The 19,502-nt window shown below is 44.1% G+C and overlaps 1 protein-coding gene and 1 long non-coding RNA gene across 5 annotated transcripts in view; one reads left to right on the forward strand and one right to left on the reverse strand.

Moving 5' to 3' along the window:
* The first annotated feature begins 714 nt into the window (after nt 1-714).
* The window catches only part of rgs7a (regulator of G protein signaling 7a), a 39,830-nt gene continuing 21,042 nt past the window's right edge, over nt 715-19,502 (forward strand). The window contains exons 1-2 of one of the 4 annotated variants that reach the window (XM_035532715.2): nt 715-895; nt 2,069-2,195. In XM_035532715.2, the coding sequence (XP_035388608.1) occupies nt 2,118-2,195 (78 nt within the window). In that variant the 5' untranslated portion in view covers nt 715-895; nt 2,069-2,117. Of the gene's footprint in view, nt 896-925; nt 1,372-2,068; nt 2,196-19,502 lie in introns of those variants that run through there. The other 3 variants (XM_035532717.2, XM_035532716.2, XM_035532714.2) reach the window with 3 other exon arrangements.
* Nucleotides 6,566-10,251, reverse strand: LOC113591989 (uncharacterized). The gene is made up of 3 exons (XR_003412261.3): nt 9,672-10,251; nt 9,367-9,542; nt 6,566-7,350 (listed from the first exon to the last, which is right to left on the reverse strand). It is a non-coding gene; the product is annotated as an uncharacterized LOC113591989 (long non-coding RNA).

The following is a 19,502-nucleotide window of genomic DNA, read 5'->3' on the forward strand; positions in this document are numbered from 1 at the left end:
GGCGCGACTGTGCGATCCCTAAGACTGAACATGTGCCCACCTGTGTCATTAAGACAGCAGGCCTGAACTTCTCCTATTCTATAGGTTTTATGTGTTAAACATTATAATGTTAGATGATAAAATCCTAATAGTGCTATTGGCCCACGTCCCAACACTAGACTGGGAATATCCACCACATTCACCATAAACCAACCAACAGATGCATCCACAGTTGCTGGGTTAAACATTTCTAATCCCATAGGCAGTCCAGGTGCCAGGTGGTCGCGTAAATGGCCCTCTTTATGCTTGACAGTGCAAGACCACTTCCAAGAGTGAGCGGAGGGGGGCGCTGCGGCGCTTTTGTTGCAAAGAACATGGCCATATAATTCAGAAAGTTGGTAAATGTCAAACAAGTTGATATTAAATTGTAAAAGACACATATGTCAGGTTTAGGTTTGTAGAAAACACAGAATTAACTGTCGAGATCATGTTAAAAATGCTGATAAAATTACGAATTCCACCATATGCGTTTTATTTCTTTATTTAAAAATTAAACAGTAATCGCGCTTATCTGTGAACTGTTATCCTATATTCATTAATTGTCTTGCTGCTGACTGTATTACTGGTACTTAGGCACCACAAGAAACGAGACAGGAGTGACTGAGTTTCAGTCCAATGAAGTTTAAATTAACTTGATGAAATGCGGGTGAATGAGTTAGACCCTGAGCTGGGCTCGCGTGTTGGGCTCGCACAGCGAGCGTGGAGCGTGCACGGGCGCACTAACAGCTTCATGATATGATGACGGCACGTGCGTGATACTGTCTGGGTATGACAGCCTTATCACATCGAGGTACCATGCATTTCTCTAAAGGAGCAACACTACTCTTTACTGGACATCGTTAGAGATTACGCGCAGGTGTGTGTACACGATCTACAGTCTGATATGCTCATGCAGTTTTCAGCTAGGCTAAATTCACGCGCTACCGTAGGCCGCACGCTGCCAGTGAGCTACAGCCTGTGCTTTTATTCTCGTGCGTGTCTAAGACTTATCACGTCCTACTTTGCGCTGCGTTACCTTCATTACGATTCATAATTATTGCGCGGGATTGAGTACGTGCAGCGCGTTTTCTTTCCTTGGATGAATGGGATTGATTTGGGGTGGATTGCGCGCGCCCTTGCAGCAGTTGCGCGCGCCGTCCTTCAGACAGGCGCGAGGCGGCTCTGTCGACGGACGGGTTCGTGGCGTTTCCCGTGAAGCAGCTTCGCTTCCTGCGCCTGCCAGCGGCCAGAGCTGCACTCAAATAAACGACACGGGCGGCTGCGAGGTAAGAGTGCAATAACGGTCTTGCCAGGTTTCTGAAGAAACGCGAGGAAGTGATGAAAGAAGGAGCGGTATGTGGTCCTGAAACCGGGAGCATTTCGGTGCTAATTTTTGCTTTTGAATAACGAAGCCAAGATATTATTACTTATTGCTGATCTCGTAGTGTTGCAAAGGTCTGAAACAAAGAAAGAATTTCGACATGCTATGATCAGGACGCGAGGTGTTCCTCGTGAATTTGTGCACGTTCTGTATTTTGCTGGCCGTACAATGCTGGAAGATAAGAATATGTATACACTCCTCGACTTTATATGATCCGATACAAAATTTTAATGCAGAAAGATGGTTTTATAGTAGAATTTCATTTTGTCCTGAGCGAAGTGCCTGAGCCTCTAAGATGCAGACGACGTAGTAGGATTGATGCAAGATACTTTTCCTTTAACAGGTTGCAGGGACACAGGCGGCATTTTTATGCTCAAACAGATATAATCAGTGCTGCATGTTTGTGCTAGCCTAGACACTCAGACCTTTAAACAAGTTTCAAGTCCTTGAAACTGAAGAGCAACGTGACAAACTCTGTAAAACTGCAGTGCTTGCTACCTGCAATGAAATCAAGTTCATTTCTTTCACCTTCCCACGTCTGTCCTATAAGATAAACCGTTGCAGTTATTCTGGTTTGTTGATTGGTTGTTTTGGACCAAGCTAGCCTGGATGGAGCCAGTGGGAAGCTGTGCACCTTGCTGGAGTGAGTGGCTCCTCTCTCCTCTCCAGGTTCCGTGGTGGTGTGTGAGGGAAAGTGGTTGTCTGGTGCGTCTGGATCATGGCGCAGACCAACAGCACTGGGCAGAACAGCATTGGGGAGGCAGACGACTCCCCCAACACACTGGTCTACAGAAAGGTATGACTGCAACATTGTAGTTTATGTTCATGGTTTGGCTTTCAAGAGGTCCACAACCTCATTGTGAATTCCGGATTCATAAATATACCTTGGAAATCTAGAGTGTCATTTGAACATGGAGACTTCAGCGTATGGCTGTGGACTGTGGGCTGGAAGGCTGGCGATTTGCACCGTCACACGTTTACTGCATGCTTTTGAAAAACTACTTAAAAATGACAATGATTGACAGCTGGAGGGAGCCAGATAGCATCACGCTAACTGGGAACCAATAAAAGAACGAAAACCGGTGGCACCCAGTTAGTAAGTGCTAATATGCTTTAGTATCACATTATCCATAAAATTTCCCTGTGACTTCCTGAGTTGTGATTGCCTTGGCTATGAAGATAAGCGCCCGCATGACTGCAGTATGCAGAGCGGAATCTTCCTACTGCTGATGTGGTGTGGAAGCAGAGAGAGGGGATTATGGGTAGGGCACCGTAGAACGTGCAGGCAGATAATTGGAGAATTCCAGTTGAGATGAGGTTCAGTTGAATGGCTGGAGAGAGATAGCGAGAGAGAGAGAGAGAGAGAGAGAGAGAGAGAGAGAGAGCTGAGCCTTTTGGATGCCGGCCAGACCAAAATTCTTTTTTTGTTCTGATTCACTTTCAGATTGTTGTTGTGGCTCAATGTGATGCATCTCTTTCTGTCTCTCTCTCTCTCTCTCTCTCTCTCTCTCTCTCTCTCTCTCTCTCTCTCGCTCTGTCTCTCTCAGTCTCTCTCTGTCTCTCTATCTCTCACTGTCTCTGTCACTCTGTCTCACTCTTTCTCTCTCTCACTTTCTCTGTCCCTATCTGTCTCTCTCTGCCTATCTGTCCCTACTCTTTCCCTCTCTCTGTCTTCATTTTCTGTCTTTTACTCTATCTCTCTCTTTTCAGATTTGGCTATTGGCATTAATGGTACAAATAGCAAAATAAATAAAGGTTTCATATTAAAGTTTCAAATGAGTCTTTCCCACATTACACATTTTAGAAGGTAAGTTATTCTTTTGGGATGGGTATTAATATGGAATTAAAGATGCACCTTACCATAAATCGTGGATGAAATTCAGAGTTTCTCGGCTGCGTTATGGAATGGGTGTTCGCTGTCTCCTAATAGCTCTCTCTGTTTGAGTGGAGTATTCCTTTGATGGCAAACGGCAGATCAGTGTGGGTTACTGGATGGGTGGTGCTGAGTGAGTGAGCCTTGTTCTGGGTGATTCAGGCTTTTTGTACACAACATTTTTTTACTTTATTTGTTTTGCCAGGCCAGAATCAAGTCTGAGGAGTGACTAAAACATGCTGTTTTTTTGTTAAATACACAACCAAGAGAATGACAGCAGTAAGAAATCCATCATGTGTGTTCCAGATAGCAAGTGAGAGTTTTCCGGAATATCACTGGGAGCTGTATGTGCGTTCATGTTCAGTCATGGCTGTAGTCTTCAGCTCCTAAAGCATCATCTGGCGGTGTGGTGTGGGCGCCACATTACGGGTTAACTTCTCTTTCTCACGGGTTGGGCTGGAACATTTGGTCAGAGCAGTACAGACGAAATGAGCTGGGGAGATGACCAATCATTTCCGCCCAGGATTTCTTTAGTAGTGTCATTCTCTCTCTCTCTCTCTCTCTCTCTCTCTCTCTCTCTCTCGCTCTCTCGCTCTCTCTCTCTCTCTCTATTTCCTTTACCCTTCAGTCAGTTTCCACATTTCCTTAGACCACCTGTCTCCCATTACAAGAAACACACACACACAATTTGATTCTAACATTTTCTACAATACACTTTCTGTGAGCAGATTTCCGCTGTACCATTGCTGCTTAACAGAACAATAAACACTCAGTCTGTTACGTCAGACCTGATTCACAGATATATTCTGGCTGTCTAGCAGTTCATCCGTAAAGAACTACTGCAGTAGATGCCCACACCCAACTCAGAAGCTTGAGGACCACACAACGCACACACACCAATAAAACCTGGCCTGATGACTTAGTCAGCAAACCTCAGTAGACCAGTGTGAAGTGAGTTCACTCCTTGGTTACCATCTCAGCACTGTGAATTTATCATGGTTGCTTTTGAGTCAGAGAACCCGGCTATGCGATTTTGTTGAATTTTATAGGGATGAAAGTAAATAGATAGTTAGCGTGTCGCACGCTTCTCTTCCTGTGTACTACAAAGTGTCCTTTAAAGTGTGTCCTTTGAAAGGGGGTGTGTAGGACGATGCAGCAAACCGAACCCCCAGCAGGGGCCTTTTGGGCACAGAGGCTGGAGTGGATCTGTGCGGTCTTTCTACTGCTGTCAGGCACTGGTCCACCCCAGGGTCCTAAAGAGAGCAAGGTGCAGAGCTCAGGAGTGGGCGCTAGGCAACAGCGGGGTCACTCGTGCCTGTTCTACTAGATGAAGGGTTGGGCGAGGGGAGGGGCTTAAAGGGAAAATATAAATGTAAATGTTTCACAATTGGCCGCAAACACTCAATGCAAACACACTGTGCACAGACAACCTGCAACGAACCGAATCCCTAACTGATTCATCACTTGAAGGCAGCCTCGCTGGGTTAGAGCAAGGTGTCATTCATGTTAACAACATGAGACAAAGCAGTGTATTATTGTTTTTGTTTAGTATTAGTTTAGTATGTATGTTTTTGTTTTCACTCTGATTCAGCCCTTTTGTGACATTACAGAGCAGGCCACTCATGCTGAGAATGTACTGAGGTAAAAGTACACGTATTCCACTCACTAGTTTTGTGCAATGTTAGGAACTGTCAGTGTTCCCACTTGTTGTTGTTGGGACACTTATTATTGTCACACCACTGCTAACAAATCTCACCTGCAGGAAAAGTTACCAATAACGTCTATACATTATTTTGCGCTAAAACTGTAATAAATAAATAATTAAAAATTAAAATATTATAATAAATAATATTTGAATAAATAATGTGGGTTTGTGAATGCTAAATCAGTCACCCATCACTACTGGCCTTAGCTGTCATAATTGCGTGAGAAGTGAATTAGCCACACCTTCCTGCCGCACGCGGCACGTTCAGCTGACGTCAGTGGGTTTATACTGCATCGTATTTGTTAGGAATCCCGCGTGAAGCCTCAGTAACGTGTCAGCCACTGCAGTGATGCGTGCGGACATGTAGAGCGGCAGATTTGTTGTATCCATATGTGACGTGTCTCGGTACTTGGCATTACTGGGAAAACCAAACAGATTTAGTCAGCGTTTGTCTGCTTTCAGTCCCAGTAAGCCGCGAGGAAGACGAAGGGTGGCAATGATATTCAGCTTTTTTTCCATTTTTTTGGACAACCTCAGAAAACAAGATCTGAGTTTTTCCTGACATAATAATTACCAGTCAGATAAGACATTGTCAATAACCCATTCCTCAACATCATGGCAAGAAATACCAGTCGTTTACTGATAATAGTTTTTTTTCTGTCCATATCTGGTTCACTGAGTAAAGAGAGAGAGAGTGTGAGTGTGAGAACAGGTGATATGGAGGTGAGTGAGAAAAGGAGCAAATATTGATGGTTAAGACCAAGTAATGTAACGCTGAGCGGTGAGGAGGCGGACGCATGTGCAGAAAAGAGCGAGATTTTAATAGGGGAAAATCGTTAAAGCAGTCCAGGGTCAGAGAGCCAACATGGAGAGCACGGGGATACGTGATTAAACGGGACAAGGGCTAGGATACACGAAAGCTAGGAAACACAAAACAAAAGTACACGAAGGCAAACAGAAAGCAGACTGTAACAGACTGGCGAGCACAACGGCTAAGATAACACAATGGCACTGAGTACAAACTTATGGGCTTTGCAAAAACATCAAAACAAACAAACACATCAACGCAATGAAGCTTAACAATGAACAGCCAAAACACAAGGATCAAGACAGGGATTAAATACAAGAACCAAAGGTAGAAACGAGGGACAGGTAAGCAATCAAACGAGTAGTGGAGAAAACGAAACTAAGGAATGGAACTAAAAAACACAAAAGACAGAAACCACAGAACCTGGGAGGGACTGATCATGACAAATGACATCAGAGCCTCATCCTAATGTTAATTTAAAACATTTAAATGTAAGCTCTAATAATAATAATAACAATAATAGTAATAATAATAATAATAGATTAAAAATAAATATACAAAAAAAAACAATTAAAATTAATAAAGTAATCCTCCAGTGTGTGTGGGGGGATGCACTAATTAATAAAACAATTAAATACATAACTACAATTAAATGAGAGGAGACAGGAAGAAGGAGAGGAAGAAAGACGAGAACAGGAGTGGAGAGATGAGATCAGGGGAGGAAAAGACTGGAAAGGAGATTAGAATATAGGAGCAGAGGGGAGGAGAGAGAGGCTGGAGAGTAACGTGAGGGAGACGCACACGCTGGGAAGACTGAGGTTTATTAAGAGCAAATCCAGAATCAGAGACAGTACAGTCCAAGGTCATCTTAAACAAAACACACTACGACAAAAAGGGAGCAGGCTAGAATTAACACACAGCTAGGAATCACGATCAATTAGGAATTACAAACAGATTTTACACACAGTTTAGTATTACATACATGGAGGTTTGGATTAACAATGACCAGCCAACACACAGGCAACATGGTGGGGTTTAAATACATGTACTAATAAGACTTAACTAGATACAGGTGCAACTCATGAGGGGCGGAGATAATGAAACTAAGCAACGGAACCACAACAAGGAAGTAAATCAAAACAAAGACATGAGACAAGGTAACCATGGAGACAGGAGGGGCCAACTGTGACATGCAGAGGAGCACACACAGGCGCAAGGAAATGGATCTAATCGCAAGAGGTTTTATTAGAGAAATCAAACAGATCAGGTATTCGTAGTCCGGGTGGTTCAAGGTCGTTAACACGGGGCAGAGGACTGGCGGGTGCCCAGGGGTCAGACAGAAGACGAGGTCTGAAACACAGGCAGGAGTCGAAAACCAGGAAGACAAAACTACCTGAACTGCTTGGTACGCAACATCAGATTGGCAATACTTCAAGACGCGACTGTGACAGAGAGGAGCTTAAGTAGAGGGAAAAGGATCAGGTGTGTGCTAATATTCCGGCGAACCAGATCAGAGGTAGGTGTGGGAAGAGGCATTGCGGGGATGAGCGGGATTCCTGATGTTCCTAACAAGGAGAAGATAAGTGGAGAGGAGAGAATTAGAGGATAGCAGAGCAGATGTCCATGATGCACTCCCAAGTGTGCTTGTAAGTAAATAAAAACAACAATATCTGGTCACAATATCTGGACTTGTCTTTATATAACAATACATATATTTCTGGTTATATGAATATCGTTATACTTTACTAATCCCTTAATAATAATAATAATAATAATAATAATAATAATTTCATCTCACTAGTTAGTGAACTCCCTGCCCCTCCAGGTAGATTTGGTTCCCCTGATGTTCAGTTCTTGACTACAGTGTGCTAAACATCACAAATGTAAATGTAAATCTAAAACGTGTGTATGCGTGTGTAACAGTGAGCGGTAAGGAGGCGGACGCATGTGCGGAACAGAGTGAGATTTATTAGGAGCAAATCCAGAGTCATCAGAGCAGTCCAGGGTCAATTTGCCAACACAAAGAGTATGAGGATACATGATAAACAAAACAAGGGCTAGGATAAATGAAGGCCAGGAAACACAAACCAAAAGCAGGCTAGAACAAAGATGCTAGGAAGAACTCAGAGAAACATACATATATTCAGGCAGATACAGGTTTACAGATAGTCAGACATTCAAACAATGAACAGCCAAGACACAAGGAAAGTAACGACAGGCATGGAAAATCAAACGAGGGGTGGAGAAAACGAAACTAAGGAATGGAACAAAAACACACAAGACAGGGAAACCATGGAACACGGAAGCTGGGAGGGACTAACGGTGACTGTGTGTGTGTGTGTGGGTGTGGGTGTGTTTGTGTGTGGGTGTGTGTGTGTCTTTTCTGATGTCCAGTGAATAGCTTAGACTTCTGCACATTGCTTTGAATTTTGTATTTACAACAGTCAGTAAACATCACAGAGCACAGAACTCCTGGTCTGAGATCAGTGTTTGTGAATAAGGTCAGTGCAAACAAGAGAAAGGCCTGAATACGGATCTGTGGTCAAATCTGGCAGGGAGGCTGATTTTACCAAGGGCTCTTGTGTCTCATGTGTACCGAGTAGCTGTTTGATTCAGGCCCTGATGCTGATGTTACTGAAATCAGCCTTTTACTGCGAAAAATATGTTTTTCCGTGAAATGCAGGAGAACTGGGAAAAAAGAAAAACTCTGCTGCAATTGAAATGCCAGCACTCATAGCTTTTTCTGTCGCTATGGAGATGAGTCAAAACAACATCTTAAAAGGGGTTTCCTAAAAGTAGTAGCTGGCTACTGTAACTATAAAGAAGCCTATTCTAGCCATGATGTATAAAACCAGCAGCATTCTTTGCATTTATTTGTTTAGGTGGCACTTAAAACAGCTTTTTTTCAATGAAGTCCTCCATGCTGTGTTTTATAAATCAAAAGTTGCATGGCTAGTAATTACATGCAATTAAGACTGAAGGATAGGGGAATCTGCCTCTTCTAATTATATATGAGAAACACACACACACACACACAAACACAAATGTATATATAAGGTTAATTAATCCCAGAGGTCACAGTGGCTGGGTGTTAGTTGGACTTCCTTTGCTCGGAATTGGCCTGTGCTAATAAGATTATCATAGTTTCAGAAGAAGGGCCAGATTACCATGGATTCAGATGAAGGATTTTACACACAAGCACTGTGTCCACATTTAGTTTCACATTTACATTTCAGTTTGCTTTGGTAGAAGTTGCTTCAGCACCAGGGAAAGGCCTGAAATAGTTGTTTTTGTAAGGTTTGTTTGTGTGTGTGTGTGTGTGTGTGTGTGTGTGTGTATGTGTGTACATGTGTATGTATTGGTATGTGTGTGTATTGCAGTCATCCATATTCACAATAATTAAAGTACAGTACTAAAACAAACTATTGAAGGTCATTCAAATTCAGGTGTAAAATTCACATTCATGCAGGCAAACTGGTGTGAAAACCTCTCCTGCCAACCAAACTGCATTTACCCGTTTACATGTTTGTCACGGGAATGCTGTAGGGATGAGATCATATGTAATGCTACTGGAATCTCACCAAGGAGAGCGGTTCCATTTTCATGTGATATATTCATGCTGAATACAAGTTCATCTGCTCTGAAGGTGCTTTTCCTCCTCTCAGAAGCCGGGGTGGTGTACAGGCCGGTGAAGTGTTTCTCTAGTGGGTTTGCCTTTACTGGCCTCTCTCTTCTTCTTGTTTACACATGAGCAGCTCTGTCAAGGAGATGAGACACATAATCCCACAGCTCCAGAATATTTATAGAAGTTCCGGAACTTCTCAGTCACTGAGTTATGTGTTGCTTAACTCCTGATGAGCACAGGGAGGAAAAGAATGTCACTCACCTACTCTGAGTTTGGAACATGCCGTGAGGAAATTCCGACCTGCCTCCGCCTTTAGGAAAGAATGTTTCCCCAAAGTGGATACTTAGGTGAAGTGTTGCTGCAGAATGTGGGATGTTCATTGAGCTTTTTGCTGTGTTATTGCTGTGCCAGGTGTGACCTCAGCACCTACAGGGTTCTGGTTCCCATCTGCGGTAAGCAGTCGTGTTCTTCAGGAACACGGGAGTCCGTGAAGTTTGGAGTCGTAAGGAATTACTCTGCCCACTGGGATCCTTCATGTTCCTCTTTGACTTACCATTAGAAATTGCTGAAACTGATACATGGTGTGTCTGATTGGTTACCGTGGTGTGTCTGATTGGTTACCGTGGTGTGTCTGATTGGTTACCGTGGTGTGTCTGATTGGTTACCATGGCTTCCTTCACTCTTCCTTTAGCAATGCTTTAATCCCACCTGACACGTTAAATGTCTTTAATTACACTGCCACCTTATAGGTGGTGGTATGTCACTTGGCGTCTGTTGCTATGTTGTTGTGCTTTCATGGTTCCATTATCCTCTGGTTTCTAGTGGGCACACGAAAGAGAATTCAAACCAGCTAAAATGTCAGAATAGCAATAAAATATTAAATCTTCACCTTCACAAAACTGTTTACTATGGGAGTCATGCCTTCATTTTTTCAGCATCAAATGTTTGATGTCCCAGAGCACAGAGGAGGCTTTATTGCCTCATGTGTGGGGTAATCTGGGTCCTGTCCCTGGATAACCGAGCTTCCCCCCTTGGTCTCGCTCGTTATCTTTGGTAGCTGATCTAACTGGAGCTGGTGAGTCTGAGCATGCACCAGTGGGACTGTCTCTAGCGAAGACTCACTGTTGGATTGTCTGTGTTGGATTGTCTCATGTACTGTCTCAGTGTTATATTGTCTCTTGTATAGTCTCATGTATTGCCTCTGTTGGATTGTCTCAGTGTTGTATGTCTCAAGTATTGTCTCAGTGTTGTATTGTCTCAAGTATAGTCTTGATGTTATCTCAAGTATTGTCTCATGTGTTGTCTCAGTGTTGTATTGTCTCATGTATTGTCTCAGTGTTGTTCTAATGAAGTGTAACACTGTAGCTTTGGCGGAGTTTCTGTGTCTGGGTCCCTCTGACAGGCACAGGAGAGTCCTGTCCACAGGAGAGTCCTGTCCACATGATCATACAAAGAAAATGTGTCTGAATTAAATACAGTTAGTTATGTAAATACAGTCAGAACTGGGGTTAGTAAATACAGTCAGTGTGGCTGTGGTTAGTAAATACGGTCAGTACTGGGGTTGGTAAATACAGTCAGTGGCTGGGGTTAGTAAATACAGTCAGTACTGGGGATAGTAAATACAGTCAGTGTTGGGGTTAGTACATGCAGTCAGTGTGGCTGGGGTTAGTAAATACAGTCAGTGCTGGGGTTAGTACATGCAGTCAGTGTGGCTGGGGTTAGTAAATATAGTCATTGTGGCTGTGGTTAGTAAATACAGTCAGTCTGGCTGGGTTTAGTAAATACAGTCAGTCTGGCTGGGGTTAGTAAATACAGTCAGTCTGGCTGGGGTTAGTAAATATAGTCAGTGCTGGGGACAGTAAATACAGTCAGTGCTGAGATTAGTACATACAGTCAGTCTTCTTACTCTAGATAGTGCCCCAACATCCCAATTCAAGTATAATACACTTCATTTGGCAGACACTGCGCACAGCCGGCCCCCCAGATTTTTCCCGAACCAGGGGGTGTGTCGGAGGCGCTCTTTGGGTCACCCCGACTCGGTGGGGGGGGGGGGGGCTATAAATCATCAAAATTTCGCCATAGAGTGGCAGATGTCTGACTATAATTGAATTGGTATTTTCATCCCATTTGCAATTTATTTGACACACCACTGAAATATACTTGAAGTGGGATTTTCAGACCATTTGCAATATATTTGACACACCACTGAAATATACTTGAAGTGGGATTTTCAGACCATTTGCAATATATTTGACACACCACTGAAGCACACTTGAAGTGGGATTTTCATCCCATTGGCAGTATATTTGACCACACTAAATGACATATTTGAATTGGGATTTTCATCCCATTTGCAGTAGATTTGACACACTAAATGACATATTTGAATTGGGATTTTTATCCCATTTGCAGTATATTTGACACACTAAATGATATCAAGGCAAAAAGGGGGTCCCTGTGTACATCTAGGACTCTCCTAATCAGACTGTGAGTTTGAAGAAGATTGGAGAAAGTCAACATTTCCACCAAAAAAAACTCTAAGGTTTACTCCAATCTACTCCAAACTCACAACCTTAGTAAGAGTGACCCAGATTTAGACAATGGTGGTGTTAGTTTCAACATATCTCCCACAAATTCAGAGGTCTGATGATCCCATTTCAAGTATATTCCATTCCAGAATATATACTGGTTTTGGACAGTAGAATTCCCAATCCCACACATATATGGGGTCAGGTAGAGATGTGTTACAAGGAAAATTGGTATTAAAGCATAAAAATAATCTTTTACAATAATAACTTTGGAAACCTTGGACACCATCCCATATGCAGTGTATTTGACACAACTAAAATATACTTCGATTGGGAACCCACTTGCAATATATTTGACACCGTTAAAATATACTTGAATTTGACAGCATCCCACATGCAGAATATTTGACACAACTAAAATGTACTTTGATTGGGATCCCATGGGCAATATATTTGATATAATTCAAATATACTTGAAGTGGGACTGTCAGAAAGTATAAGTGCACATGTTGGGGGTCGGCCTATGCCCACCTTTTAAACTTGGAATACTTCATCTCACTTAGGTCTAGTATCATCTCACTTAGGTCTAGTATCATCTCACTTAGGTCTAGTATCTAGCTAGCCAGTTTCGGACACCTACGTTGTGTTTAGGGCCCTGAAATGTTAGTTAGGCCTGTTCTATTCAAATGCATTGCCTTTAAGTGCATATGTTATGGGTTGGCGTATGTAGACCTTTTAACCTAGAGACTTCAAACCTGGGACACTTCAACACACTTAGGTGTATCTAGCTAGCGACCACATAGGGTCACAAAATTTCATGGGTGGGATGTACGAGGTTTCTTGGATGACATATTGTGGCAGTGGCCCCCTAGGTGATCAGAATCAACTGTTGTTCAAAACAAGTATATGACATAAATGGAAATATGCTTGGAGTGGGATGTTTACCAACAGTGTTTAGGACGGGGTGCAGACTTTGCTGCATTGAATGTTGGCTCAGCTGGGTGCCCCGAATAACATATCAGACAGCCGGGTTGCTATGCCCTTTCCCAGCCAAGAAAAAAAGTCAACAAATTTATTCTTGAAAAATGTTTTCTGCCTGCTTCTGAGTGTCTGTGTCCTTTCAAATCTGCACACAATGCAGGGAGAAATCTTCTGGGCTGTTGTAATAGAAAACAACACACTAGGGTGGCCTCCTTTCACACACTGTCTCATGGGTTGGCCCTGGCAAACATAATGAATTTTTGTGTCAATCTGACCTTTCTAAAGGGTGTCCAAAACAAGTATATAACATTTGAATTGCAATATACTTGGGAGTGGGATGTTTACAAACAGTGTTTAGGGAGGGGCCCAGACTTTCTCGTGTCGTGGCTCATCTGGGTGCCCTGAATAGCATATCGGAAGGCCGGGTTGCCACAGCTTAGGGGTCTAGGGGTCTGGCACTTTAATATGTTGTCTCTGGAGCCTCCCTTATTGCTTTCTCTGTGCTCAGACTGCTTTCAGGGTGTTCAGTCTGTATGTGGAAGTAGGGTCTATGGTGGGGTGAGGGGCAAGAAAATGCAACAGTGCCCCTAGTGAGTCCCAAAACCTGTATATTAACTGTGGTAATCAGGTCAGTAAAGGGCAGTAAACTCTGTCCGGACGATCATTTAATCTAGTGCATATTGGGATCCAAAATGAGCTTGCAATCTCTTTGTGCATATATGTGTCCAATGGCAGTATATAAGAATGGGGCCTGATCCCAAAAAGTGTATATCGGTACTAACTCAGCTGGTCATTTCAGCACATACTCACTGCCTTATGGAAGACCATGGAAGTCTCATAACCAGAACTCATAAATCACTGATACTCCAAAGTCTCAAAAAATGTAAAAAAAAATGAGACAGAGAGAAAAAAAGATTGATCTGTCATTAACACGCCTTTACACTGGCTCGCTCTTTTCCTCACAGTATTTTCCAGTATTCTTTTAACAACGTGTGTGAGTGTGTGTGTGTGAGTGTGTGTGTGTGTGTGTGTGTGTGTGTGTGTGTGTGTGTGCGAGTGTGTGCGAGTGTGTGCGCGTGTGTGTGCGCGTGTGTGCGCGCGTGTGTGCGCGCGTGTGTGCGCGAGTGTGTGTGTGTGTGTGTGTGTGTGTGTGTGAGATTTTATTGCATGCTCTGCAGTGATATTGCTTATGGGCTGGATCCTCTGTGTATTCCGAGCAGGGATCTCTTCATGTTTGTAGAACCATTAACATGCCAGTGTTATTCATATTAGACATGCTGAATTAGTGAAACAAAAGGACGTGTTCCCTGGCACAAATGATGCCCCGTCTTGAACTAAAGTGCAGTGTGATGGTGAATCATTGTGGAACGTCCACTGATTACTAGACGCAGCCTTCATTTGCATCTGGGGAACTCGCCCATCAAATCACATTCTTAGAGATTCTGCAGTCTTAGAGATTACACCTAATCCTATTTCACAAAGGGTTCTGTAACGCTGAAGGGTTAAACAGGATGCGGGGACGAGGCACGTTAAACAAAAACATATGTTTTAATGTATATTTCACGACACCACACAAACACACTACTTTGGTCAAACACCAACAACTTCAACAATACCACACGAGACTTATATACACACATGACAATTACACACAACAAGGATCAGGTGAACGACACGAGAGGGCGTGGCAATACAGACACAGACACACACACACACACACACGTTTGAGGCGGAGGGGCCGTACCGTGACAGATTCCAGATACAAAGTATGTAAATATCAGTACCCCGCCATTGGACAGGCGTTATAAATGAATACATTTATGGCATTTAGCTCACCATTTTATCCAAAGCGACTTACGATTCTGACTGAACACAACTTGAGTGATTGAGGGTTAAGGGTCTTGTTCAGGGGCCCAACAGTGGTAACCTGACAGTGGTGGGACTTGAACCAGCAACCTTCTGATTACTAGTCCAGCACCTTCACCACTGAGTTCCTTAATAAACACTTAGACAGGCAGGTGGTCTAAACACTTATGTGCCATTATGTTGCTGATTATATTTGGCTGAAATGCCGTACCATAGTGACAGGCCAGGCTGTTTTATCGCTGAGGTCACTGATTATCAGGTGTTTGCTGGTATGTCAGATCTTTATATATCGCCCCCTTGAATATGAACAGAACAGAATAGGACACGCATGTGATTTCGGCTCACACAGTCTTCAGTTACCGTGCGTAGGCCCAGAACATACTTCCTTTAGCTTAGAAGATATCCTTTGTCTGGTTCCCAATTCACAGAATCATTCTTGCTTTCACTATATGGAAAAAAAAAAAACATTATTATTTATGACCTGTAAAAGCATCCATTCATCCAGAAGTTGGACACTAACCTCATCCAGATTATTCTTGTTTTTCTGCTGTGTTTTCAGTGGACTAGAGGTTGCCCACACACTCTCAACAAGTAGCCAAGAACCAATAGGTAGAGCACCGTTGCCTTCTAAAAGGCTCTGAAGGGGTTTGAATACCTTTGGTTGGATATTTCCAGCTGCGTCTCACTGCCTCAGTAGTTCTGGACCTCAAGCTCTGGGCGGTGTTGTGAAGACAGGACTGTCACTGACGATGTTATCACTATTCAGTTCACACACGCAGATGCACCAGGGACAGGAGCTCAAAGCTCTAATATAAACAATCCTCAATCCTCAGAAACCTCCACAGTCAGTGCGTCTCATGAGCCCCATACCCCCTCTCTCCTGCCACACTCACCATTAGAAATTCCGTTTAGTCTAGCTTTAGTCTAAACCTGGTTCTGGGAAACTACTCTAGGTCTAGGCTAAGCCTGGCTCTAGTAACCAGGTTTGACACTTAGGATTAACCTGGTTTAGCCTAGTTCTAGCCTGGGAACCTAGATCTGGGAACTAGGCTAAAACCAGTTCTGGGAAACTGCTCTAGGGTTAGGCGAAGCCTGGTTCTTAGAGACATGCTCTGAGCGGAATTTCTACACTAAAGCGTTTTGATTGAGAGTAGCAGGTTATTATGCACCTCATGTCCTCAGAAAAAACAACAATACACGCCGCATTAGGTTGCCATGTTTTCATCAACCTGGTTCAGTTATTAAACTTTTAATTGCTGTATGAGTAATGTTTGTATGAAGTACGCTGTATGCTGTGTTCCTCCAGCGTCTGTCCGGCCGGGCTGCAGTTTGCTTGGTTTGCAGTAGGACCCGCAGCTGCGAGTTCAAAGCGTAACAGAGCCGATAACGATGCGGCTGTTTCAGTCTCGGCATGTTTGCACCGTGTGTGTGTGTGTGTGTGCAGGAGTGTTTGTGTGTGTCAGAGCTGCAGGTGGGTGGTGAGATTCTCATTCTGTAGAATGATATTCCAGCAGAGCTGAGTCAGTGCACCCACACACTCACACTCACATGTGCACGCACACACACACACATATACACTGACACATGCACGTACACTCCCACACACACAGGCACACACACATACACTGACACACACACACACTCACACACTGACATACATACGTGTATACACACGGTCACACACACACACACACACACACAGGCGGCACTGGGAAGAAGGAAGAGGGTGGTGGGATGTTCGTATCTGACCAGAGCATTTAAATTGCCCAGCAGGTTGCATTAAGCCACTTATGAATGCCAGATGACTGATAATGCTCTGATACTACAGCCGGCTTCACTGGATCTCTGGCTACACTGAACTAGTGTCGGCTTGGCAGATACACTAGTGCTGAACAGACCGAGCACAATCACCTCACCTTGATTTGGCCATGTTTCCTCTTATTGTCTTTTTCAAAATAAGAGAAGGAGAAGGTGAGGAATAAAATCTGATCAACTCTGTGCACGGGTGTGTGTGTGTGTGTGTGTGTGAGTGAGTGTGTGTGTGGGTGTGTGCGGGTGTGTGCATATGTGTGTGTGTGTGTGTGCGTGTGTGTGTATGTGTGTGTGTGTGTGTGTGTGTGTGTGTGTGTGTACACGCGTGTGTGTTAAGAGGTGTGTCAAACATTTCAAAGGCTTACTGCCCATCAGTACCTCCAGCCATGTGGAAAACGTTATTTATCTGCCATTCATGTGTGTGTTGTGTGCAAAATATGTGTATGTGTGTGTGTGTGTGTGCATTTATATATGTGTGTGCATGTATGCATGCATGTTTGCATACGTGTGTGTTTGTGTGTGCGAGTGTATGTGCGTGTGTGTGTGAGTGTGAGTGTGTGTGTGAGTGCGTGTGTGTCAGTGTGTGTGTGTGTGTGTGTGAGTGTGTGTGTATGCGTGTGTGTGTGACTGCATGTGTGTTAGTGTGAGTGTGAGTGTGTGAGTCCGTGTGTGTGTGTGTGTGTGTGTGTGTGAGTGCATGTGTGTGTGTGTGTCAGTGTGAGTGCGTGCATGTGTGTGTGTGTGTGTGTGTCAGTGTGAGTGAGTGTGTGTGTGTGTGTGTGTGTGTGTGTGTTCGTCTCAGTGTGTGATGGTGATGTAACGGCTGCTGTGTGTGTTTCTGGAAGAATTCTTTTCCACTCCTTGACTTTGTATTCTGACACATTTCCCATTCTACCTTCCTCCTTCTTCTCTCACTCTCCATATCTTTCTCTCCAAAGTCAATACAGATGGTTTTCTTTCTATTTCTCTCACGCTCCCTCTCTCTCCTTCCTCTGTTGCCACAGCAACCAGCATGATGACGACATAAATGCATCACGTTAGAGAAAAAAGGGAGGGGGGATAGAGAGATGAGAGAGGAATAGAGAGATGGAGAGAGAGAGATGAGAGAGAGGAATAGAGAGATGGAGAGAGAGATGAGAGAGAGGAATAGAGAGATGGAGAGAGAGATGAGAGAGAGGAATAGAGAGATGGAGAGAGAGAGATGAGAGAGAGGAATAGAGAGATGGAGAGAGAGATGAGAGAGAGGAATAGAGAGATGGAGAGAGAGAGATAAGAGAGGAATAGAGAGATGAGAGAGAGGAATAGAGAGATGGAGAGAGAGAGATGAGAGAGGAATAGAGAGATGAGAGAGAGAGATGAGAGAGAGGAATAGAGAGATGAGAGATAAGAGAGGAATAGAGAGATGGAGAGAGAGATGAGAGAGAGGAATAGAGAGATGGAGAGAGAGAGATGAGAGAGAGGAATAGAGAGATGAGAGAGAGGAATAGAGAGATGAGAGAGAGATGAGAGAGAGGAATAGAGAGATGAGAGAGAGATGAGAGAGGAATAGAGAGATGGAGAGAGAGAGATGAGAGAGGAATAGAGAGATGAGAGAGAGAGATGAGAGAGGAATAGAGAGATGAGAGATGAGAGAGGAATAGAGAGATGAGAGAGAGAGATTAGAGAGATGGAGAGAGAGAGATGAGAGCAGAATAGAGAGATGAGAGAGAGATGAGAGAGGAATAGAGAGATGAGAGAGAGAGATGAGAGAGGAATAGAGAGATGGAGAGAGAGATGAGAGAGGAATAGAGAGATGGAGAGAGAGATGAGAGAGGAATAGAGAGATGGAGAGAGCAAGTCCTTCAATGACCTTCACTGTGGAAGCACAATTACTGCTGTCCTCCATGATATCGCCATCACGATCAGCATCATATCACTAACATGTCATAGAGCATCACATCAGGAACAGCAGGCGTAGTAGTTGGCTATGGATGTGTGTGTGTGTGTGTGTGTGTGTTCGCTATGGATGGGTGAGTGGGAGTGTGTGTGTGTGTGTGTGTGTGTTCGCTATGGATGGGTTAGTGGGAGTGTGTGTGTGTGTGTGTGTTCGCTATGGATGGGTGAGTGGGAGTGTGTGTGTGTGTGTGTGTGTTCGCTATGGATGGGTGAGTGGGAGTGTGTGTGTGTGTGTGTGTGTGTGTGTGTGTGTTCGCTATGGATGGGTGAGTGGGAGTGTGTGTGTGTGTGTGTGTTCGCTATGGATGGGTGAGTGCGAGTGTGTGTGTGTGTGTGTGTGTGTGTGTGTGTGTTCGCTATGGATGGGTGAGTGGGAGTGTGTGTGTGTGTGTGTGTGTGTGTGTGTGTGTGTGTGTGTGTGTGTTCGCTATGGATGGGTGAGTGGGAGTGTGTGTGTGTGTGTGTGTGTGTGTTCGCTATGGATGGGTGAGTGGGAGTGGGAGTGTGTGTGTGTGTGTGTCTGTGTTCGCTATGGATGGGTGAGTGGGAGTGTGTGTGTGTGTGTGTTCGCTATGGATGGGTGAGTGGGAGTGTGTGTGTGTGTGTGTGTTCGCTATGGATGGGTGAGTGGGAGTGTGTGTGTGTGTGTGTGTGTTCGCTATGGATGGGTGAGTGGGAGTGTGTGTGTGTGTTCGCTATGGATGGGTGCGTGGGAGTGTGTGTGTGTGTGTGTGTGTGTGTGTGTGTGGGTGTTCGCTATGGATGGGTGAGTGGGAGTGTGTGTTTGTGTGTGTGAGAGTCTGCTCTATAGGGTGTTCAGACAGGTTTTTGGATTCATCCTCATTAACTGCAGTGAGAGATGTGGAAGTCACGGTCTAGTTTAAGCGTGACAGCCGCAGGGGGCAACACTCTCTACAGACACACACTGGGTGGAGACTGGTCCGGGTGGAGACTGGTCTGCGTGGAGACT

The sequence above is a fragment of the Electrophorus electricus genome, chromosome 10 (assembly GCF_041902795.1).
Source record: "Electrophorus electricus isolate QZ-2024a chromosome 10, ASM4190279v1, whole genome shotgun sequence".
NCBI lineage: Eukaryota > Metazoa > Chordata > Actinopteri > Gymnotiformes > Gymnotidae > Electrophorus > Electrophorus electricus.